The sequence below is a fragment of the Ylistrum balloti genome, unplaced genomic scaffold (assembly GCF_031769215.1).
Source record: "Ylistrum balloti isolate Yb309-2 unplaced genomic scaffold, AGI_CSIRO_Ybal_v1 Utg369626, whole genome shotgun sequence".
NCBI lineage: Eukaryota > Metazoa > Mollusca > Bivalvia > Pectinida > Pectinidae > Ylistrum > Ylistrum balloti.
The window spans coordinates 752,195-777,931 of record NW_026781894.1 but is presented as its reverse complement, the minus strand read 5'-3'; the positions used below and the strand labels follow the sequence as shown (position 1 = coordinate 777,931).

The window sequence follows — 25,737 nt, the reverse complement described above, 5'->3', positions numbered from 1 at the left end:
TCATTCGTATAACACTTATTTTGACGTTCGAGAGTAAACGTAACATTTCATGGCGGATTTCGCCAGGACCGAACGACAGACAAGACAGATGGAAACAGAACATACAGTTCCAGGTAATATATTAACCTGCTATATTTATACATTCTGTCTGTCACGTGAAACAGTCATTCTGATAAACGTGTTTTCAATTTTATTGACCATCAAATAAAAGCACGAGCTCTTTCACAGCCCAGAGTTGTGAATGTAGGCCAACTTTGGCTTCCGATTGCCACTGTTTGAACTGAAACGAAGATAATAGGACCTCATTCTGTCGTTTCATAATAGGTTATTAGTTATCACGTGAGGTGTATTATTTCCGCTTGAAAAAAAATCAGTTGTTAAAGACATGTTTGTCAATATTATAACTTATGAACAAGGTCTGTCCAAGTAGGTATTTTCCCCTACCTGACGATGGGCAGTGATCTCTCACCTTTTGGTGTGTTATTGTAACATCATTAATGAATGGATGCACTTGAACTTCAACGGATCATCTCCACTCAAAGATGGCTACATAATTTTTATTTCAAATCCGTTAAGTTAGTGTTCAAGTAATAGATTTTTGATTAAAAAACGAAACGAATTGTTTAAAAAGATAATAAATTACACCACATGCCCTTCTTTCGATAAAAAACAAAGAATGATAATAGGATGGTAATTGTTGTAAAAAGAAAATGAGATGTCACTGTGTACATTCAGAAATTAGATCAAGTCATCTTTAATTTGTCAAGAAGATAGTCAGAAGGGTTCTAACTATAGACCTATGATTTTATTTTTGTCTTGTTCAAGACAAAGATGAAACCACGGATAGTTAGTTTGATCCCTTCAGACTATCAAAAAATGTTGATGGATTGATTGATCATTAATTTTGTAGGCAAGTCCAGAACATCAATTACAAAATAATAACCAGTTCCAATACTAAGAGACAGAGTGGGTTCTCAAAATTTGAGCGAGTCTGACAGGAAAAATTTACAGAAACTAATGGAGACTAGTGATAAATTTCATATGTGTTTTCTTAACTGCAAAATATCAAAATTACTCCATTTTTCCCTAAGTATCTTAGCTCCTTTTTTGTGTGTTTTTTTTAGGGGATAATGTCAGCTTAACACATTATTTTTATTTCTCTTCCTAAAGTGCAAGAATATAAGACTCTTTTCTATATGGGTATGTAGGATAGGGATATTCCACCCGAGGGGTCACAAAATATGGTAAAACCCGAGGCTTGCCGAGGGTTTTTACCATATTTTGTGATCCCGAGGGTGGAATATCCCTATCCTACATACCCATATAGAAAAGAGTTTTTTTCTCTCATTTCTAATCTCATAGTATCAAATATTTGCACTCACCTCGCGGTATCCATCACTGGACGCCGCCATTTTTCAGATTTCTATTTTTTTCCTTGGGCCATATACATAAAAAATATGCTGAAATAGATTCTCCATCCCCGAATTTTGCAAACTATGTTTGCGGTCGAAAACATAATATGGACATAATGTAAACATCCAACGTCAGTGTTTAACTGTTTTTTCTTCAAGCTGGCTGGGTCAAATACCCTGTCAAATACATCACCCAGAGACATGCGTACGCGTTCAAATATAGTGCCTTAAAACACGCAATAAAACAACACTTTTCTTTTTAATATTTACTATTGCTCAATGTATAATATATCATAAACACTTTTTACATCTTTGAACATGTTGGTCAAGTTATTAATACTACTTCACTGTCAATAGTAATCTTACAAATCTTACACATTTATGAATGGAATTCTTTGTTTGCTTGTGAGATGACGTCACTTACGTCACACATTTCGCGCCACACCGACAGGAGGAAAGTTAGTCATTGTCACTTTCAATCACACGTTGACGACGGCGGAAAGGCCGAGTCCCAGGGTTGGTGATGTTGATATTTATAAAACAGTTTTGTTAATACGAGCCTGCAAACAATGACTCCAATCGGCTATGCGTGTTTGTGGATGAAGCGGATGACGAGGACATAGTCGATGAGTGCGCGGGAAAAAACTATGAATTACTCCGCGCGCGAGGCTTTATTACACAGGCGCCTGTGTAATAAACGTCTATCATGACCATGTTTATTGCCCTGGACAGGCCTATCTGACACAGGTGGAAATGAGAGAAAAAACCATCAAAAATATCTTGCTACTGTTTCAGAAAATCATACTATGCATTGTACAATACATGAAGGCACAGACTGCTGTTAGCTAGATTAAGAGATTAAGGAAGAAAATGACTTGACATTCTGGCATCCCAAATGTCATTTTATCGACATGTGAGAAAATGAGAGTTAAGCTCACCATAAAAACTTGAATAATATAGATCAAAAATGACTGATCATATTAAGTAATGATAATGTCAGAGTGAAATATTAAGTCATGGACAGCTAAAACATAGGTAAAACGCTAAAACTTGGGTCATGTGTGTAGCAGCCTTTTTTATGTCATTTGCCATATTTGTGTTTGGCTTAAACATGGAGTATTAAACATGTACACAGGTAAATAGACCACTTCATATCAGTAATAATATACTTTATTCATCACATCTTTTATTATACCTCTTAATAATTCTTGAAGCTGCAAACTAGCACCTTTGGCTCCTAGTAAGACTGTGAATGGTTCAAAATTGCAATCACCTTTGGCCTTTGAAGTGCATCCATAAACTTTCAACATTTTCATCTTCTTCTTTAGAATTGATGAACCGATTTCAGTGAAATTTTGCTGAAACAATCCCTAGCCTAAAATGAACCAAAAAGGGTAATTAAACAGTTCTCAACACACAGGGCAAAATTGGCCACATTGACTTAAAATTAATAAAACTTTCTTTTCAACACTCAGATATGGTAGTATTAAATGCTGTTCATGGATGGAGGCGTCTGAAGGTGCTTTACCAAAATTGTGTATTTTAGGGCCCCAGGGTCTCACATTTCCTGTAGTTTATATAGAAAAAATATAGGAAATAAGTTTTATTTACAAAAATAATGAACAAACATATCAGGACATTAATTTTGTAATCAACAAGTGTTTTTGGGTACTAATAGATGAAGATGCATTTTTAACAACATCCAGTTCAGAAAATCTGAGTCCATGTTACATCCCAGACATATTTTGTAAAAAAAAAAATAATACATACACCAGAAAAATTTTAATGTTAAATGTAATGCCATGCAAAGTTATTTTACATATTGTCTGTGTACATTTCATCATCAAAATAGTCAGTGTATTACATAATGGAAAAACATAACAAAGACAATAAATTGTGTTTGGTGTCCTGTGCATCCTAGGAACAACTAGCACACATGCTTCTTATCCACTATGTGTTAAATGTAAAAAGGTCTCTCTTGTTTATTTTGGGTTTTCCTGTGTTATATGAGGTCAAGAATCAAACAAGTCGGTCACATTTGAGTGTAATTCATCATTATATAATGATGGACGCTAAAATGCATCAAACAATATAGCAAACCTCATATTACTCCACAATATTTTGTCATTGGGCCATCTTTAACTGCAATTTTGCTGTAAAATATATCAAATATTTGATGACAAGTAATATTAGGTTTGTTCCCATTAAACTTTGTCATTTCAGACAACATTTTCAATAGTTGGCCTACATATTCATCAAATTTCTGGGACATAACTTTTGACTTCCATCAAGACCACTCCAGTATATAGGTAAATTTTTGCATCCTGGTAGTGCAGGCACGTGTATAACAGACGGAAACCAATCTATGATCTGAGCCTCTAAGATGATTGGGTAAAACATAAATACCAACATACTCATAATAATTTCATGCAGATATTTCTATGCTTCTCTGTTTGGAAGAAAAAAGTTATCTCACTGTTCCATTTCTCTCCCTTCATCCATACTTTCGAAGTTTCTTATACGCTAGATATTAAGGTCTTAACTCCACAACGTACCTAAAAAGATGTTTAAATATTTTTGTCTATTCTATGGAAGATACTAGTGTTGCATAGAGGATCATATTTGTTTTAAATGGTTACTGATAATTCTAAAACCGTAAGTTTGTATTTTAGCTTCATTTTCAGTAGTTTTACCATGACAGACTTCAGAGATCATGTTTCTGACATGATTTATCAAATGCAGTCAAAAAATGTTATCTCGAAATTCAAGGGACCTTGGAAAATATTTCGACTTATCCGAATTTCGACTCAGAGGAGGTTTATAAATAAGGTTGACGATATCAGTTTCCTGATGGTCAAACGATGTAGAGCTATGATAGCACGCATGCAGGGTAGTATAATCTGTTAAATGGCAGTAAATAAACAAAGAAATTTAATTCTACTTTCTCCTTTTATTGTTTACTCATCCAAACAATGAAATATGTAAAAACAACTCCAATCAAATGCATTTATACTCCCATCGTTCCGTCCTGCACACATGTACAATAGCCTTACTGACCAAGCACATATACATCATGTATTTTACGGAATGACAATAAAATGAAATTAAAAATTGTTTTTGATATGCTACAAAAAACTATGTATAAAGCTACAGATTATATCAATATGAGTTTATTACAAATAGATATGCATATGAAAAACGTGGCACTATAAAGTTTTTACCTGTTGAAGAAACATTGTACAGGCGCTAGTCTTAACACACACAGATATTGAGTCTTATCAACGAAAAATACTTTCTGCACTTCATTGTCCAAACACTAAGTCTTACAAAGTTCCCGATCACAATCCTTTAGTAAACAAGCTGAAGATTAGTTTCTCCCTGAATAATGGTAATGAGATTTTGTCAAAAAGATTGTACTAGTTTGACAGTTTCGTTTTTATCGTTCCTGAAGGTGCACACAACCTAGTTAAATATTTTCAATGTTTTGTGTAAACCAGCTACTTTGTTAATGTACAGGTATTCCCTGCTACTGGATGGTGACACTAATTAAGAAGCCTAAGTTTAATTGTATGATTAAACTGGTATTTCATTGCCAGAAACCAAGTGTTGTGTGTATGATTTACCACCGATACGCTATAATTAGCCATGTGTTACGCACAGGTGACTTTTCTACTCTTTGTATGTATTGACCTATTTCATCAGAAGATGTGTCAATGTTTTTACAAAAATTAATAAAGACAACGAATGATTTTTCCCTTGCTTTACAAATGAAGGGGCTGAAAAATCACTTTGACTCAACAGAAATTTCGACTCAATGAAATTCAATCCTTCCGAACTAAGATTACAAAGTTATAGAAGGAAAAAAATCAGGACTTTAAAATTATCTCGACTCAAATGGAATTTTGACTCGTGCAATTTCGAGGCAAGTTTCAACTGTAGTTTTGGAAATACTTTTCACCTTTGCAAATTATACGATAATAGATTAATTGAATAGTTTTTGAAAATTTTTAATATGAAACAACAATGACTAGTCTAATTTGGCTTTTTATGATAAATTCGAGTTGTAACCTTATACTCTGCTCGTAAGCATGGATGAGAAATTGATCAAGAGTGTGAAAGATATACACATATTTAAAGAAATAAAATGCTGTTGGCAAACTACAAAGATGGAAACAGTTTTGACTACAAGTTCTTGTTTTATCATAAGCTTATTGGCCTAATAATGAATTTACAGCATACCATGAAAAGCATGTTAAGGAATGCTTGAACAGCAAATATCCTATATGAGATTTTTCTCTCTTTATGTTATATGAGTCCTATGAATCGAGTGTACTCTATACATTCTTGTTATAATTTTACATGTGCACTTTCGTGGTCAAGGATCTATCAACTCATTTTCCTTTGAAATGGAACCTATTTTACAATCATTGATTGTATCTGGAAATTGAAGGCGTGATTGGTTAACATTTTGACTCAGAAAAGAAGGAACATTTTTAGATCTTCTCGGATTTTGATGCAGTATAGATGTAATTGGATGGGGTAATGGAAAATATATCCTAGCTCCTAGCTGCTGGGGTTTGAATTAGGCCAATAGCTTGAATTCTTCTTCATGGTTTTCACCTACACCAATACTGATGATTCTGGTGAGGCTATAGTGACGCTTTGGTTCTAGCCAGGCACTGCTACTAAACTAAAGAGAAATTCCCTCTAGCCAAGGCTATAAAGGTGACCATGATTAACCTAAACTCCAACAACTAAGTGTAAGTGGGACTCGTCAATTTAAAACATAGGTTTGTATTTGAGAACTTACATTGTGCCGTGCTCAACCAACTGTATTTGAGAACTTACATTGTGCCGTGCTCAAACAAGCTATGAACAAATGAAATGTTATTGGTCACTATTGTGTTAGGTACTATTACTAATAATAAAAACCCAGCTAATTTGATTTACAAGCAAATAATTGATAGGTTGTCAATAGCCAGTTACAATAACCGATTGTTGATATTGAAATCCATGAAGACAAAAAATACTCATGCATTATACTGTAAAATGTGCAGATTTCAGAGCCACGCTGTGACTGGGCATGATCAGTCATTATCTCTCAAATCACACTCGCATCAAAATGATCATGTGAAGATCTTATCATGACTATATGTCTAGAACCTTCACATATATATCAGCTTGACCAATCGCTAATCATATGCCATTTGAAATGGATATACCAGTTTCTTTATTTCACTACACATTATACACGGCGTCTATTTATAAGTGTTCTCAACACTTTGAATCATTCAAGACGGCACATCAAGGTTTACCCCGATGAAATGAATCATCTAAGACAGCACATCTAGATTTACCCCTATGAAATCCTATTCACTTGCATATTCGTAGGCTCACTCAACCAGATTCTTAATATCTGTACACATGTTGTGATCAAGCATTTGGCTGAGCAGTACAAGGGTATTAGACATAGTGATTAATGAGGGTGACAGTCTTTTCTTGTCTAAAAGATTGGTAGTTTTCATTTTAGATAATCTTTTACTTTTGAATTAATTGTTAGTTCAATTTGTTTTGAAAACAGATATTTCCCATTTAAAGCAATCACGGCCAGAGACTGCTGAAACAGGGAACATGAAGACCCATGGAAGTAGTGTTTTTTACATGTAACTAAAATATATTGAACTGTGCGTCAATATGTAGTTAATAAAATTGTTGCTACGTTCTTATGAGAAAACGGCAGCCCAGCAGCGGAATCACAACAATATTTACAAAACATTTTAAACATTTTCCGCAAGAAGTATCCATGATCATTTATATCTGAAGTTTCGAAGCTTTTTGACAAAGATATTTCATGATTAATTTTATTCTATTTTAAATGTGATTAGAACCAGGTGTAGCTAAACAAAGACAATGTGCTACTTTTGTTAGGTATCTTACATGCTATGACAGTCTCAGATTTCTTTATCTTCTTGAAAAAATCACACAGCACCACTATTTGTTAAGAAAAAGATACCTGCAACATAATTAAGGAAGGGATGCTCAGAGATTTGAACTAAACAATGGCCTATGTCTGTTTGTACACCCTTAGATAATGAACCATCCACAGAATTAGTAGGAGCCAGAGTCACTAATTGCAGCATTAAATATTATTAAAAGATGTAGTGAATAAACTCATAATATTACTAGTGGTTGATTTATATGTGTACATGTTTTATACTCCCATGTTTTAGCGAAAAACAATGTGAAAAATGTTGTTACACACATGACCCTTGTTTCTGACCCATTCACTCTGGTTTTAGCTGGTCATAACCTAATATTTCACTCTGAGAGGTTGGCATTACTGTCAATTTAACATATAGTAAGAATATTTCCTCGTTTAACCAGAACCCCATTAATGACTAGTATTTTTCATGTATTTTTTTTTTTTTTTGCCATGTTTTTGGACTGAATTTTTTTTAAAGCCTATCTTTTTGAAATTTGCTTCACACTTTTGTAGAACAGTTCCAGTTAACATGTCATATATGGTTTTTCCTCATTGGACTAAAAATGATTTTTTTTCCCGGTTTTTTGGACTTACTCATTTTTCCAGCATTAATCTCTGCTTACCATCTTCTCATATACTGGCAGTTGATAATGGACTGATGAATTGAAGGACATGATAGCTATGATGAAACTATGTGTTCACAGTGATTGATATATGAAGTCTACGTGGGTATTAGTTATCCTCACAATAACTGTTGCAGTTGTAATAAGTTTTCTATAGATTGACACACATCTTCTTTTTTTGGGATCAACTCCAGTAAATTTATATATATCAACATGCACCATAAACTCATCAATAAATGAGAGGCTGATGTATTCCTTGGCTTCTATAAACAGATAATAGCCCTTTGACCTAGATATTGATTTGTTTCATGAGCTATTGAGAGGAAAGCTGTACCAACAGCTTAACAAGGGGAAGCAGGAGAAATTGTGATTGACATTGTACATTTAACATACACATGTAATCTTAAGAAAAAACACCCTTTGAAAGATTTCATCTGTTCTTTGCTTTCATTTATATCATCATCAAATATACCATTTATATCATCATCAGTTATGGCCGTCTATCGTGGCAAGAGGTTGTGAACTTGTCAGATAACTAAGCTACAAACTACTGTACATATCTGCCTTTAGATCAACATCATTAATACACTTGAGTAGTCTTTATCTTCTTCCTTTTTTGTGTTGTGTATGATTTAGTGTATAAATATTTATAGGAATTTTGATCTTTATAATCTTCATGTCAGATTTAGGAGTAACATCGATTTCCTATCATTACAGCAACAGCGTTTTCTAAGAATTTATGACAAAATGCATGAATATATTAAAAATGTACTTAGCAAAGTCATGCTCATACAGCTTTCATAAATAGACAGTGCTGACAATGATGAAACTGATACACATTGATATATTCATTTTTTCAACCTGAAAAATTCTAATCAGTTATTTATTACTGGAGTTTTCAAAACCTGAAGAGTACTAGCTCAGTGATTTGCCAGTAGTTTTCACAACCTTAAAAAAATGATTAATTCAGATTCAAATAGTAAAAACAAATGTTGAAAAAATTATATGAATTAATTATGAAAAATAAATTGGAAAATTTTACACAATGTATTTTGATGATGTTCTTTTTTACAGATTTTTATGAATGATATTTCATTACATCACTACTCTCTGTTCTGAGTGTCATATAGCTCTTTACATTGACTTCGTTAAAAGACACATATTTATGTCTGATATTTTGAAGATAGTGTGATTATTGTAAAATTATAGAGAGGATATTTGGTTGAATGATGTATGTCATGTATTAGTTACTGGACATTATATTCAAATAAAACATTTCCAGGTACTTACTGGGTAGTAAATACATAGAACATGAACTATACTTGGAAGAATGATAACGATTGTCACTAGGTATTCATATGTTAGAATGTCGACAGAAACCATGATATCATTAATGTATTTATATAATCAACATAGTCAGTCCTAATTGTGGACACAAGATTTCCATCCCTGGTATAATCATGTAATCATATTCTTATTTGGATCAGGTAATCATTTATATTTAAAACTAAAAATGATGACATCATTTATCGTATGGGCCAAGGTCACCTAGCTAACTGACAATGATATAAATGTATATATATATATGTACATACGAAAATACCTACACCTGTCTATCTATGAGGTGATATGTGGAGTACATCCGGTATGTAGGAATCACTGAGGCATTATTACATGTTTGAAGACCAGATTTACCTGTGAAGTAAAAGACATACAAACAATCTCATACAACCTGATATGGAACAGAAGGGTACATATCAATTGGTATTGTTAGTCATATAATTGTTATATTTGTTATCATATCACCTATGTGTGTTTGGCATATTGTTGCTTAAAGGCATATTCATGCTTTAAGATGAAAAGAACAAAAATTACTTTCATTTTGTATATATCATATACCTGCAGAACATATACATATATGCATTACATCTGACAGCTTTTAAGATTTTACAGGCTAGCTTGCCATCACTTGACTGTTTTTGAAGTCTAGTGTTAAGTGCCAAAGTTCAAATCTTTGTTTCTTATAATCTTCAGTTCGTGATCAATGTATGTGTCTTTCTTTTGTCTGCAGTGTCGGCATCTGGCATGCCTCTACAAGGCCAGCCAATCCAGATTGTCATCACTGGAGAGGATCACCAGTTTGAACTAGATGAAACTAAGCTGGAAGAGATCTTGTTGAACCCTCGGATACAGGATAAAAAAGTGGCTGTAATTTCTGTGGCAGGAGCCTTCAGGAAGGGCAAGTCATTCCTCCTCGACTTCTTCCTCAGATACATGAATGCCAAGGTATGATTGCTTCTCAAATAACTTATTTGAATTCTTTTATGTAACCAGTGAACTGCAACTTCCATAGTGTCAAAACAATTTGAAATTATTTCATGTTTTTTATTTCAAGTTCCTTAGCGCTTATGAGTAAAACAAGAAGATCAGCTGACCTTAATTACACAATAAATACAATATTCATGTATCACATATCAATGTGGGGTAAAAAGTTTCTGTAGGACTTTTCCATGTATTATATCAATAACTTAATGAACTGGTTCCTTCTGCTTTAACAGGGTCACCCAGACTGGTTAGGTGGAGATGATGCACCCTTGACAGGATTCTCATGGCGGGGAGGCTCAGAGAGAGAAACAACCGGAATCCTTATGTGGAGTGAACCTTTTATATGTGAAATACCATCAGGAGAACAGGTAACATCAGCCAGAATTTAATTAATCTATTTCGGGATGGAGTTAAAATCTCAATGAATGTTTGTACTAATGGTGCCTCTCTTTCATCATTATCACCAGGTGGCGGTGCTATTGATGGATACACAGGGTGCATTTGACAGCGAATCAACAGTAAGGGATTGTGCCACAGTATTTGCTCTGAGTACTATGCTCAGTTCTGTCCAGGTAAAAACACCTTCTTTTTTTTTCGTTTACAAGTGTTTCTGTTTCATCAGTAAAGTCCCTTTGTGTGTAAAGTTCCTAATAAAAGCAATGCAGAAAGTCCACATAATTAGAGGCAGACAGGTCTACTGTCAATTGAATCATTAGCAAGGAGATATTGGGTCACCTACTACATGTAGTTACATATACTATGGCTGTAGGAATGTATAATATTACGTCTTGTAATGTTCTCTATATACTAAAAGGAAGTACAATTTGAATATTCTGTCTTGATTTTTGTGGAGGATCAGAAATGATAACTATCTTGAGGTTTCCTGAATTTGAATAAATGTGTGATTGTCATTAATTAACTTTGATTTTCCAGGTTTTCAACTTAACACAGAATATTCAGGAAGATGACTTGCAACACTTACAGGTACTTCAGCATACAGGGTCATATCTCAATGCATTGTGGAGTATCATAGCACATAACTTTCAGACCTTGTAGCAAATATGATCCCTGCTTCATGCAGACTTTAAAGAATTGAAGTCATTGGAGGTGTTTCATGAGTAATGCTGAACATAAATATAAAATTTTCCATGAAACTTTCTGATATTTGCAGTGGTTATGGAACTTAGTGTTACAGCCATAGATTATTTAATACAGCTCTATCTTGTCCGAATGGTTCTGACTATCTGCGATTCTATTTTTTGTCTTGGTTGACCTCGACAATGACAAAATTAAAATTGCTGATAGGTACTCTGAACTCTTCAGACTGAGATTGATCATACAATCTTACAATAACATAATGGAGCCATTATGTTTTTGATATTTTAAAAAATATTGCAGTCATGTATAATACATTATTGTTGATAGCCTTAGCAACAGTTAATCTGATATAAGTTAGTAGCTAAAAATTAACTTTTATAGGTAGATAGAAGTAGGTGATGATATAATAAATGGGGCTTAGAGTTATTTAGTGTTGTGTGGTAAGGTGAGTAGGGTTGGGGGGGGGGGGTGTCAGGGGTTGTTTCAGCAGTAAGTAGAATTTTTCACTTCAAAATCATCCAATGTCCATTCAGGATCAATCAGCAGATTACAGCCGATCTATTGTTAATAAGATATATTAATAAGAAAACCCCATTTATTTCATGATACACTGTGTTTTGACACAAATAAGATAATCTTACTTTATTTGTCAGCTTCAGTACTTTAATGAAACACGTGATTAAACTAAAGCTCATGAACATCATTTCTTTTCAGTTATTTACAGAGTACGGAAGGTTAGCCCTGGAAGCAAATGATAATGTCTCCAAACCATTTCAGGTAAATGTATAGATGAGGACAAATTAATGACGAACCAGCCTATGGTTGTCAAAGAAGCATGGTAGATCTGAAGAAAAATCTATAAGAATTGGTCAATCAGTGCCAATATGCTATCAGTCATACATGACTTGAATTTATATATATAAAGGAATATTAAGTCATATTTCTTATTGGTTGTCTTGTCATGCAAATAGAATGTAATTTGAATGAGAATTTATCAAAGCAATGTTTTGTAAAAGAAAATTTAATTAAAACAGCGCGATGCGTTTGCGTTTCTGAACCAGATATTGATTTAATATTGATCATCTGCTGCTTGAAATATAAATCGGTTTATTATTATTTTTGTTGGTTAATACAAGGTGATAGTTTTTATCTCTCCAATCAATGATTGGAAGAAGATATTGTAATGCAACTGTCTGTCCATATCATCATTTCTAGACAATAACTTGAGGCCAATCAAATGAACTTCAAACATTGCTTTCTTATCAGAAGTGATCAAACAACAAAATTACTGTTATTATAAATTAAAAACTGGTTTCTGCCTAAAAAATTCTTGTTTCATTGGATGTTAGAAACTAAAATCCCACACAGTACTTCCCTTCCAATACAGGTTGTAAATTTTGCACACTGCTTTTTTTAATGACCGTGCCAATTATATTTTGATTGGTTTTCAAGATTAAAGGGTCAATTTAGGTCGAGGTCAGTATTGCTGTTAATATAATCTCATTATGACACAGTTATTTGAGTTCTGCTAAATAATTTGAGTGCCCCTGGACTGATGAATCTCAAAAATTACAGAACATTCCCAGGACAGTCAACAGTTAGAGGGGTTAGTATCATTCAGGGATACCTTGTTTGCTATGCATCAGCCTATATCTAGAGTTTGGTTATAAAAGCCTTATGTGTCTACAGTGTTTGGAATTCCTTGTGCGAGACTGGAGTTTCCCATATGAAGCACCCTATGGCGCAGTAGGGGGGCGCAAGATCCTGGAGCGTCGCCTCCAGGTATCAGACAGACAGCATCCAGAGCTTCAGCAATTGCGGCTTCATATCAAATCCTGTTTTACCAGCATTGGCAGCTTTTTAATGCCCCACCCAGGACTAGGGGTGGCTACTAATCCCATGTTTGATGGCAAACTCAAAGGTTAGTCAAATAAGACAATACAGACTCAGTAGTCAGTAAAACTTTTAAAAGGTGGTTAAAAATAGTTTGATGGGCATCTGGTTATGATAGCTTGGAAGACAAGATATTCCCATATGATATAATTAATGGATACATACAACATACTGGAAACAAAATTAATATGTTAATAATTATTGTTCAGGCACAAAATTAACATTAAATTTTTATCGTTTTTTTTTTTCCAGACATTGAAAAAGATTTTAAGGAACAGTTGAACATTTTAGTACCGTTACTACTTGATGATTCCAACCTGGTTGTCAAGGAGATCAATGGATGCAAAATCACATGTCGAGAACTAGTGGAATATTTCAAGGTAGATATCATCACCTTTATTTGTCAGGAGGGAAAAGGTCAATTTTGTCACATCATTGAGATAAGTTGTTATGATAAGTATTGTATTGATGCTGAATTTCACAAATTTTATTTAAAAATTGTTATGCCCTCTTCCACAAATTTAAGTCATTAACTGTGTTTGTTTTTAGGCCTACATCAAGATTTACCAAGGAGAAGAACTGCCTGAGCCCAAGTCCATGCTACAGGTAAATAAAAGCTTACTGTCAGATAGGGTATGAAACCAACTGTCATGTCAACAGGTTTTACAGAACTTTAATCATACCACAGGGAATTGGTTAAGTCAGTTATCTGTCTAGTTGACTGACTTTGTTGAATAGGTATATCCGTATCAATTCTATTTTGTTGTAACCATACACATAGTGATAATTATTATCAAGATAATCTGTAAATGTGACACTTTTTAATGCTCCCTATTTTATTTGAGGTATAGAATCCTACCTATGTCTCACCCTCCCATTCTGAATCATTGTCATCTTGAGATCCTCTCAACAGATGTGGTTATAGATATATATGTTTATATAAACTTAATTCCGAAACAAGTTATTTCTACTTATACTATTACTAATCTCTGTTGTTGTACTAATCACTATTGTTGGCCCGGATGTAAGCGTTTGAGTAGTCTTATCATGGGAGGAAACCAGAGTACCCGGGGAAAACCCATGTGGTTGGGCAAATGACCCCATACTTTTTCATGTCCGTTCCGGGAATTGAAACCCGGACATCTTGTTGAAAGGCAAGTGCATTACCACTGCATCTTCCGATCACCCAAACAGATTTAGTTCATATTTACCCCATAGTATCATAACATCAGGTTGTCCATTTAATCGTGTCAAGGTGATTATCTTCAGGGTTATAGGATCAGAGGTGACATTATGCATGGGAGTAGATGCATTCATGACTTACAGAGAGTTTCTAGTTGAAGTATTGTTAGAAAGATTTTATAACATACAGAACATGTGAAACAAAGTTTTGGATTCTCACAATAAAGACTATGTTTTTATATGTATGCTGTGTTTGTAACAGGCAACAGCAGAAGCGAACAACTTAGCAGCAGTTTCCAGTGCCAAGAGTCTTTATCAAAAGGAAATGGAAAATGTAAGTGTCATTAAATCATGACAGGAGTTGAATTATAACTAAGTCTGACTGAACAGAATGGTACATTAATCTGTGGGACAAGTTACTGATGTGCTCTACAACATACTGGTACCAGAAAGGTTTTTCCTACACATACTGATATGTTTTAGAAACAATAGTTATCATGTATGAATTTAATCATAGATATAAGTTGGGAACCATTGATGTTTCAAAATTTCCGTTATCAAAATCATCCCAGATAATAGAAACAATTGTTGTTAATAAATGAAAAAACTTGTTGGCTTCACAGGTAAAACCTGTGTGGAATACAAGTATGAAACTGCCTTTGTAGTCTGTGTTTTTGGTAAAACTTTTCTGTATTACAGGCAAAACTTGAATGTGTTACAAGTAAAATTTGTCTGTAGTACAGGTAACTAGTCAGTAAAACTAGTTTGTCTGACAGGTAGATCATGAAATTTTGATATTTTTCTCTCACTTACAATTTTCTCTTACTAAAATCTGCAAGTTTTGAATTTATAACTTAATACACTTTGCTATCATAAATGACTTTTAAATTATATGCCAAAAAAGATGAGCGATTGGAGATGAGGCTGGACTACATCAGGTGATGATACAACCCTTTTTCAGAGAGATGCTGTGCTTATAATTAGATACATGTAGGCTTTCTTTCCCTAAGTAGGTAACAGCTGATTTATCTGTCCCCGAGTAAAGCAATAATACACGCTTTCTTTCCCTAAGTAGGTAACAGCTGATTTATCTGTCCCCGAGTAAAGCAAGAATACACGCTTTCTTTCCCTAAGTAGATAACAGCTGATTTATCTGTCCCCGAGTAAAGCAATAATACACGCTTTCTTTCCCTAAGTAGATAACAGCTGATTTATCTGTCCCCGAGTAAAGCAATAATACACGCTTTCTTTCCCTAAGTAGATAACAGCTGATTTATCTGTCCCCGAGTAAAGCAATAATACACGCTTTCTTTCCCTAAGTAGGTAACAGCTGATTTATCTGTCCCCGAGTAAAGCAACAATACACGCTTTCTTTCCCAAAGTAGGTAACAGCTGATTTATCTGTCCCCGAGTAAAGCAATAATACACGCTTTCTTTCCCTAAGTAGGTAACAGCAGATTTATCTGCCCCTGAGTAAAGCAAGAATACACGCTTTCTTTCCCAAAGTAGGTAACAGCTGATTTATCTGTCCCCGAGTAAAGCAATAATACACGCTTTCTTTCCCTAAGTAGGTAACAGCAGATTTATCTGCCCCTGAGTAAAGCAAGAATACACGCTTTCTTTCCCTAAGTAGGTAACAGCAGATTTATTTGTCCCCGAGTAAAACAAGAATACACTTTTGAAATGTAGAAGAAAGATTCAATCAGTTTCACAGATGAAACTAGTCTTTACCTCATAGTTATGTTCCAGTTAATAAAGTTAGACTGGGTTTCAATAGACTTAATATTGTGTTATAGATTTGTGGTGGAGATAAGCCATTCCTACACCCTGATGCTTTAGAAAGAGACCACCAACGCTGCCTTGAGAAAGCTTTGTCAACATTCACATCCACACGAAAAATGGGTGGACCCGAGTTCAGCAAAGGCTATGGTGATCAATTGGAAAAAGAGTTATTAGAAATGTATGACAATTACAAGAAACATAACGATGGTAAAAACATTTTCAGTTCCGCCCGTACCCCAGCTGTGCTGTTTACAGTGATGGCCATGGCATATGTGTTTTCAGGGGTGTTTGCACTGATTGGACTAGACTACTTTGCCAACCTTATGAACTTAGTGCTGTTTGTGTTCCTTATGTTATTGTGTACCTGGATGTATGTGCGTTATAGTGGTGAACAGAGGATGTTGGGAGAACATATAGACTTTATTGCTGAAGTGATCTGGGATAAGGTAGGTCAAACGGCAGTCTTGAATCAGATTGTTCATTTTACATTACACTAAGTTTAATGGTGCATCATGTCTTTTCGTTTGTCGCAAAAATTACATGTTCAATAGCAAAATCAGGTGATAATCTTATTAATGATTAAGTGTATATCTAATTTGATACAGAATAAAGGTCAGGAAAACCCCTAAGAATCAATGTCCAATGGGTATACACGAGCAGAAATTAATCCTCAACATCTTGTATATTAATATAGAAAAGTAATTGTGAAAAGTATGAATCTCATTGCTAACTTTACTGTTTAATATTATAATATTAATATAATATAAATAATTATTTTAATTATAAAAAAATAAAATAATATAAAGAAATGCATTATTTTGTGTGATGACAGTTGTCTCATATTCACGTATTACAGGCCCTTGCTCAAGTCTACACAAAAGTTTTGGAGCAGGGAGTGAAGCAAGCAGTGCGACAGAATTCTCGACCAAAACAAGAATAACAGCATCCTACTGGTGTTCAGTTCTGTTGAACTCTGACAGGGTGGGAGAAGCTCACTGTTACATTTCCAAAAACATCCACAATTGGAGGACTATTATGTTAATGAAACTGTATCTGGAAGAAAGTAATCTAGCCTTTATTTAGATATACAAGTTAGAAGCCTCCTAACAAGACGGGACAAAAAATAGGGTAAACATTTTCGAGAGGTCTGTGATCAGGAACTTGTAGATTTTGTACCTGATTTAGCTACAGTTTGTACATCTGAAAAAGATTTTCGGCTTCATTATTCTTGTAACGATTAATTTTATTTATATTAGATTTGCTATACTATATGATAAGAAATTGGGAATTGGTTTTTACTAATTTATTTATCCTCATAAAGTTTTTTTTTAACACTGTTAAAACACGACTCTCAACTTTAGGGCAAAAAGTAGCATTTAATATCATATTGTATAAAATGATCCAATGAAACTATACAAAGTACTTCTGTAAATGTAACATATTTAGAATTATTTCGTTACCCACATCAAGTCCGATATCTTGTTTCAATGATACTGTTATTTTCGTGGTACTGTATCTTCTCAGAAAAATATTGAGATAGTTGATATTATTGTACTAAAATAGGATTATGTATTTGGTAGTGTTAAAAAATACTGCAGGACATAAAAGGAAGTATTCAACATATATTAGTAAATTTAATTGATTTTCTTCTCAGTTAATTTAGAGACTTTCTTATAGGAAAGCGTAGTTACATAGTTACATCAACAGTTTTTGGTGCAAAACATAGGTGCAATACTTAATTCTATCCAATGTCATTGTTTGTTGTAGAATTTTACTACATGTATCAGTAAAGTTAAATGGGTCAAACCCTATATATACAAAGTGAATGATATTGTTTGGTAAATGCTGTTTATAATTATCTTTTTTTTCTAAACATGATTAATAGAAAAAGGGAGATAAACCGAAAACTTTCTGACCTCATTTTGTTTTGTTTACTTGGAGCAAACAAATGCAGATGTAGATTTGATATATGCAAATTATCCGTAGTATTTGCAAGGTAACTTAATGTTAAAACAATTGTACTAATTTTATGGTGTTTTATTTGTGAAGATTTCAAATTTTCAACTAATACCATTCCAAGACTGCTTGTCTGTGTCACCAGTGTTCTGAATGTTTGTGTTTCTTTTCTTTCCAAATTTTCACTGACCTTTATCTGACCTGATTTTGAAGATTTTTTCCGTGTTAAGTTTTGATCTGTTTTATGAATATTTCCAAGATTTTCCAGTTGCAATGTCATATCACAATATCAACACTTTGATATTATTTCATTTACTTCAGCAGTATGTTTGAGTTGAATGTCTATTTCAGTAAACCTGTATCATGAAAATGATTGCACCAAAAATGAATTTCCCGTGACAATTTGATAAACAAAGCAGGGATTATATACATTGTCCATACATCATGTAATTAGTGCTACCATTTTGTTGGTACTGATTATAGGATGATATGTGATCTGAGTGTCTTCTTTATAAAAAAGTGAGTAACATTATCATTTTTTTTCACAATATGTCTGGATTTATTTTCATTTGATGTATCTGATTTATTGATTTTTTTTCCGTACATGAACTGGTCAAATATCCAACGCAACTCTGTGTATTTGTCTCAGCTTCAGATATCTGGTTATACAAACCGTAACTATTTTTATACCAATAAATGTGGAATGTTTCTTTGTCAGATCCATGACAAAAAATACTCTTGCTGTGTTTAAAATTGTCACTCTTGTTGTATAATTGTGTGTGGATTTGAATTAATATTAAATTTTCAAATTTTATTCAAGTACAGGGCTGTAAGGTATAACTATAAGATATTCCACTAAAAGCAGTATTATTTAAACAAAAGCGACAATAACTTTTATTGTTACAGTGTATTTATATATATTTGATGGCAATTTATCTGTAATTCTGTTTAGATCAGCTCAAATAAGATTTAGTTTAGCTTCAATAATTGATTAAATCAGTTTTGATATAAAGCAAAATAAAAATTCAGTATAATGCTGTCAGCCAAGTTTTAGCTGATATTTTTTATCCTATGAACTATTTCAAATTTTATTGTAGTTTACAGATCATACAATTGTAGTTCGATATCAATTCCATAATAGGGATATCATTTGATATATATTCATGTCTAAAGATATATGTTGACAATTTTGATAAAGTTACATGTTTCAGTTTCATCATCATCTAATACACAAGGGTTTGACAAATGAAAGAGGAAACAGAATTAATAACTGTTTCAGTGACATCAGTACATTGTATAAACATTAATATGCACAATTTGAAATGTATTGTTTACAACCAGATTGTTTTTTAAAATCTTGGATGTCCACCGTAATATAATTAAAATCTGCTTAAAGAGGTTCTACTGTAACACGTTGACTTCAAATCCATAGATAATTGACATTTTAGAAATAATCATTAGATTTCTACACAATCTGGTTCATTTTTTACTGCTCTGTTGTTGATGTATTTATTTCAAGTGTCAACTTTGTTGAACAGTAGTTTTTTTTTTTTCTATCAAACAACCAGAGGTGATACACTTATTATACCTATATCTGTAGATTTATTTTATAAAAGATATGCATTTGTTTATAGATTGTCGGAGCCTATGAACCTTAATCCTATTTAACATTAAATATGGTAGGTAATGTGATGTTTTTGCCTTTATAAATAATGTGACGTACCTAACACATAGCATCATGATTGTGTAGAAGCCTTATAAGCCTGGCCACCTTATTTCACCACAACTTCAAATTAATTAAAACAGACAGATTTCAGATTTTTTTCCAAGATAGCAAAAGTCAATCAAATTGCAAAAAATTCTTTGTGCGAACACTTTAGATAGCAGGGACACACTATAGAGAGCAGTGCCTTACAATGACATCAAAAGTAATACAATGTGCATCCAACCCTGATGTTTCCTCTCTTAATATTTTATATGAACAAGGTCCTTCTTCTGTTCGTTTAACAGTGATATGTCACATTGAATGTTATACCGAATGTAAATTTCAAACATTTTTTGTGAGTTATATATATATTTAACTTGTCTAAGTGATGTTATGATATTTATTATATTATGTCGTTGATAGACTCTTACTTGTCTACAAGGTCTGTTCACTTGTCTTCATTACAGTAGAGTTATCTCCCCTCGTTTTCACTTCCTAACAGGACAGCAGTATTAAAAGAATACACCAATTCATTTTATCATTGTGAGAATGTCTTAGAAATATTCTTACCTTCTTTTATAACACTTAGAACTTATTTACCCAGAATGTACCAGTGATGAAACAGCAAATGTTGGCACCAAAAGAAAAAAGTTTTAAAACAGAAAGACAAAAACAAGTCACCAATATCAGTGAAAAAAATTATAACAGATTGAAAAAAGTAACAATGCAAAGAAGTTACAACACTTCTGATATTTCTGTTGCATGACATTAAATCTAACAGATCATTCTATACTAAACTACTGACTGATGATCACTAACATTGTTATCTCATTGTTGAATAACAAAAGATTGATTACAGTTTAATAACAAAAGATTGACAATAGTATAAGTCATGATTAATGTAAAGTCTATGTAAATTATTTCTCTGTGTTTTTACACTGTAAATATTGGTGCATTGCAAGTTAATATCAAATTGGGTCGGTTTTACTTTATCTTAGACAAGGCCTTAACTGTGCTGCACAGTCTGGTGTATTGCTAGATTGACTAACAACATACTGAATTCTTTTCATGAAGAATATTTATTAGAATATTTGAATTTTTGAACAATTTGAACAACTTGGCGGCAATAGGGATTTAAAGCAATGAATAGGAATAAAATATTTTCAGAAATAGAATGAATTTCTAATGAAAACAAAGCTATTGCAATTTTTGTAAAGACTTGCTTAGCTCACATATAGTGCTTCAAACAGCTTAAGTCTGTTTTTGGGGAAAACTGGTTTGTGATGATGTACAGCTTCTGATGTATAAGAGGTTGGGGTTTGTGCTTATCCATTGCAAAGTCTTCTGGTAATTACAATACTTAAATGAAGAATATCCTTGGAATTTTGATAGGGTAACATTGCTGCAAGATTTTCATCTGGAATGCAAATAAAAACATGCTTATTTACTTATTTATTGTCCAATAGAATTCGTTTTCTGTGTCTTACAGATTTTAACTGTCTCCTAGAATTTTATGAAATACAGGAGAAGTCATATACAATGTATGCTAACATTTAGTAATGCATTATAAACTGTTTGCACTTGCAGCTACCGAGTATATCAGTATATGTGTCATTTAGTAAGTGTAAACATGTTCTGATGACTAGTAACTCTCCCACAAACATCACATAATTGTCTCGGTAGTAATACCATCAATTGTCATTATATAGCGAATACAAGAATTTTTTTCTTTTTTTCTTTCATTTCTGTAATTCACAGAATTTAACTTGTTTCTTGAATTCAATTTTACATCACACCTTTATATAAGATGTGGAAAGCCATGTGATCGATCAGACTTAGGATAAAGTCATACTATATCTTATCGACCTTGAATTCATATCCTTCAGGGATTTTTATATAATCATAGTTGTGACCCATACTTTTTGTACTACAAGGAGGCAAATGTAAATATAAATATGTGCCAAAAAAAATTAGTTTGTCAATCTGTGTGAAATATACATGTACAGCTGTATTTTACCTGTGACAAAGGCCAAACTGATGTCCTGAGAACCACATAAAATAGTGTGGTGGTAAGACTTCTTAATACTAGACAATATTGCTGCCTATACTTATAAGATTTGCATAAAAATGTGGTAATCACCAAATTTTTTTTTTTAATAAATTTATGAAACATGAGATTATCTTTATACCAAACCTTTAGTAATCTAAAGAGCAAGGATAGAACATCAGAAATGTCTTCAATGTGGGTCTGTTTTTTTTTTTTTTTTTTGTTTTTTTTTATAATGTAAAATCTGTTGAACTAAAGCTGTGCTTATTACGGAACAACATATTCTAAATCTGACATATTGGCCAATCACTGGACTTATCACAGATGACATATGGAAGTTCAATGTATATAAAGTAAGATACATCTAGATGACAATGTTTGGATGAATCACTTCACTGAGCATTCAATGTGGTGGATTTTAACTTCATTTCAACGCATGAAGATTTTCCTTCTTTGTGTTGTCATAATGTATAAGCCAATTCAACATTGATATAGGAATCCCTAGAAGAGTTGGTGGGAGTAACACATATAGATATATTTAATTTCATGTTTATTTTCTTGTAAAGTTTGAAGGTATTTCTAGTGCATGGCATTTAAGTGCTAAGTTTAAGGGGAAACTAATGTTTTTTCTACTATTTGTACATGAAGAATGTATTGTGTTTGGTATATGGGAGAACTTGTTATGTGTTGTTGATTTAGAATATGATGTTTGTACTAAATGTCTTTTTGGAATACGGATCATCATCATAATGTTGCTTTTAATGTCTCATTCTGAACATTAAAATCATTTGTTGCATGAATTTGTTTTGTGCGCATTTTTTTTTTTTTATATATATATAAATAAGGAATGGGGTTCAAACAACTAAGCTAGCTTCATGAATTTTATCCGTTCTCATCCTTTACTCAGTGTTAGGTAGGAACTGCTTGTTTACAATCTGTTTCAAGTTCCATCCGTCAAAAACTCTAATGTCAGACATATTACGCCGGGGAAATTCAGGTATAGAAAAAGTTGCCAGTCGCAAACCTTAGTTCCACAACCGGAGCTGATTTAAATATGACATGCAGCATGATTGATTTCTTCATGTTGAATATGTGATGAATTCTACATGATAGATAAACTACTTGTCAACTGAATATCATAAATGGAAGCAAAACACATTGCATATTCTTTAAACCAAAGAGCCATGTCTTCAGAATAGTAAGTTCATGTGGGTGCAAATAGATTGGGAGCAGAAGAAAGTGTTTTGATGAACCATCCAGTCAACAAGTGATAGCTCAGAAATGATCAATTTCTATAAAGGCATTGTTCACTTAATGCCTTAACAAACACTGAATGCGTTTCACATTCGGCCAGAAAAGTAGTGAATCTGACAAAGAATTTGCGTTTAAAATGTAAGCTAAGCCCATACTACATGCTTAATGCTTTGTGCTAAATGCTTAAAGTCTACTTATTAAATGCAACAAGTCAAGTGCTTTGTAAAATGGTCTACTGACAATATTAAGCAAACCATGCTGGATGTGTGTATACTTTGCCTTAGTCAGCTGAAATCTACTTTGTGTGTGTCATCTGGAGACCCTGGTGATAATATGGCCAGTACGACATGTGAAATGCTTTGTGATTAATTCAAATGTTTTATGGACCCTTTCAACGATCACTGAAAACCTACCTCATATAACCACACTGAGTCTTACGAAGGATATTCCAGCTTGTAAATTTAGCATATTGTGTCATCTAACTATGGAAGTGTGTACCCAATGAAAATTTCTTAATTGCTGATATACATATATGCTAATAACTGATAAAAGATTCAATGTATCTTGTAAGCAGAGACCATTTTGGTAATAACCCCTGATCATATGTAGATTAATATTAAGATACAATCTATATTTTCTCTTGCATTTTACCTTCTCCTTAACATTAAAACAATGCAGTGGACTGAAAATGACATGAAAATATCTGTATTGCAATATGTAAAAGGGTATAAGAAGAATTGCACATGGGTCATTTATTGATATCTAAACAATCTGTCCTATTGCTAAAAGAAGGCATTTTTTCATAAGTTTTTAACCATTATTTCATTATCATTCAAGAGAAACATTACATTGCTATTAAAAATCATATCTGACATTGAACAAACAGGTGACTTCTTTTCATAGTGTTGTCAGTATTATTCTGACATTCTATCAACATGCAGGCCCCTATGGCCTCTTGTTAAGGACATACTTCAGAGTACTATGTAAGATATTTGAGCAAATATTTTCAACTTTGAAAATTTATTGATTGTAAAACAAACAAAAGCAAAAATCCTCTTTGAAGAAAAGCCATTGGATGACAGTTCATTTTACATCGTATGCATTTGTAAATATCATTTAAAGAGAAATTTTTAACCCTGATAAGATTCTCCGATTGCACACGAAAGTTACTGTACAGCCTTCTCCACAATAAATGTTCAATCCACATCAGATGAATTAATGTGAAACAGAAATTTGGTTCATCCTTGTAAAATAAATCGTTGGAGATCCTTTACCGGAAAATATATTGTTGTGGCTGAATATTGTCAATCATCTTTCAGTACCATATAAGAAAAAAGTATATGTATATATAGTTTCCATAGAGAAACCTATCTTTTGTAAGTAGAGGTATTTACTGAATTCTGTGCATGTCGCATCGTATATGCAGTATCTATATGCATAGCAAATACCTCTACGTTTTCGTTCCCCCGACTTTCAACAGGCTCATAAAAAGTCATATTTTCAGACTATCGAGAGTGTATGGGAAGGATACAGTACACAATGAGAATGTATTTGCATATATATTTATGATTTACGAGAATCGGAGATGTAGTAGGTGTCTGTGGCAAATGCATTAATGCAGTTGAAAATAGAGTCCAAATTAGGCTCACGTGATTTCTGAACAGATACGTTACATAAGGAGATAAATATTCGTCTATTTAATTTCAGAATTGGAAACAATATATCATATTACATCATTTTATGACGTCTTCTAATTCGTCATTGTGTCAGAGAAGAGTGTGATGGGTGTTTGAGTCATTTTTTTCTCGACCAATTTTAACTGATTTTTCGTTGTAAATAATAAACTAGTTGAGCATTATTCTATTATTGTTATTTTTCACCTTTGTGATTTATACGGTTGACATGTTGTTGAGATAAAGGATAAATAACGATATTTATACTACAGCTGACAGACTTGGTATAGTAATTTCAGACAATTTAGTGTTAGGGTGATGCTTCTATCCCCGAAGTGTGGTCATTGTACAACGTGGAAAATTGACATCTTCTAACAGTGTGTTAGATCCACATCTGTGAGACCATTAAAGTTCAGAGTGTCGTGACTATCTTTTCCTTGGTATCGCTTTTCCTGTTCCTGCTGGATGGGTAACACCAGAGACTGAAAATCCCACACAAGCAAATAGGAGAGGGCCAACAGTCCGTCCTTTTCTGGCCAGTGTTAATTTCTATATGGCTTCCACCACGGTAGTCGCTTTGAAGATCCCATTGTCGCTTCCTGACTAAAAACATTTTACTGATAAACCTTGCACCACGGAAACGGAATATTTAAGTCCGTACTCATCAGCAGTTGCAATAAACGGTCCATTGTTGGTCATAATCGAATCCATTAGACCTTCAAGATGGCCGTTATGGCAACCATCTTAGATATTGCATACTGCTACTTATCTTGAATGGGTATTTAATCATCATCAAACAAAAAA

General features: G+C 33.2%; 1 protein-coding gene across 1 annotated transcript; it reads left to right on the top strand.

Annotated features, from left to right (window-relative positions):
* Positions 1–49: 49 nt before the first annotated feature.
* Positions 50–25,118, top strand: LOC132551674 (atlastin-2-like). The gene is made up of 12 exons (XM_060215857.1): positions 50–113; positions 10,090–10,304; positions 10,577–10,711; positions 10,811–10,915; positions 11,277–11,327; positions 12,156–12,218; positions 13,131–13,362; positions 13,587–13,714; positions 13,884–13,940; positions 14,779–14,850; positions 16,313–16,744; positions 17,155–25,118. The coding sequence occupies exons 1-12, from the start codon at positions 50–52 to the stop codon at positions 17,236–17,238; spliced, it is 1,638 nt and encodes a 545-aa protein (XP_060071840.1). The 3' UTR covers positions 17,239–25,118.
* Positions 25,119–25,737: the final 619 nt, after the last annotated feature.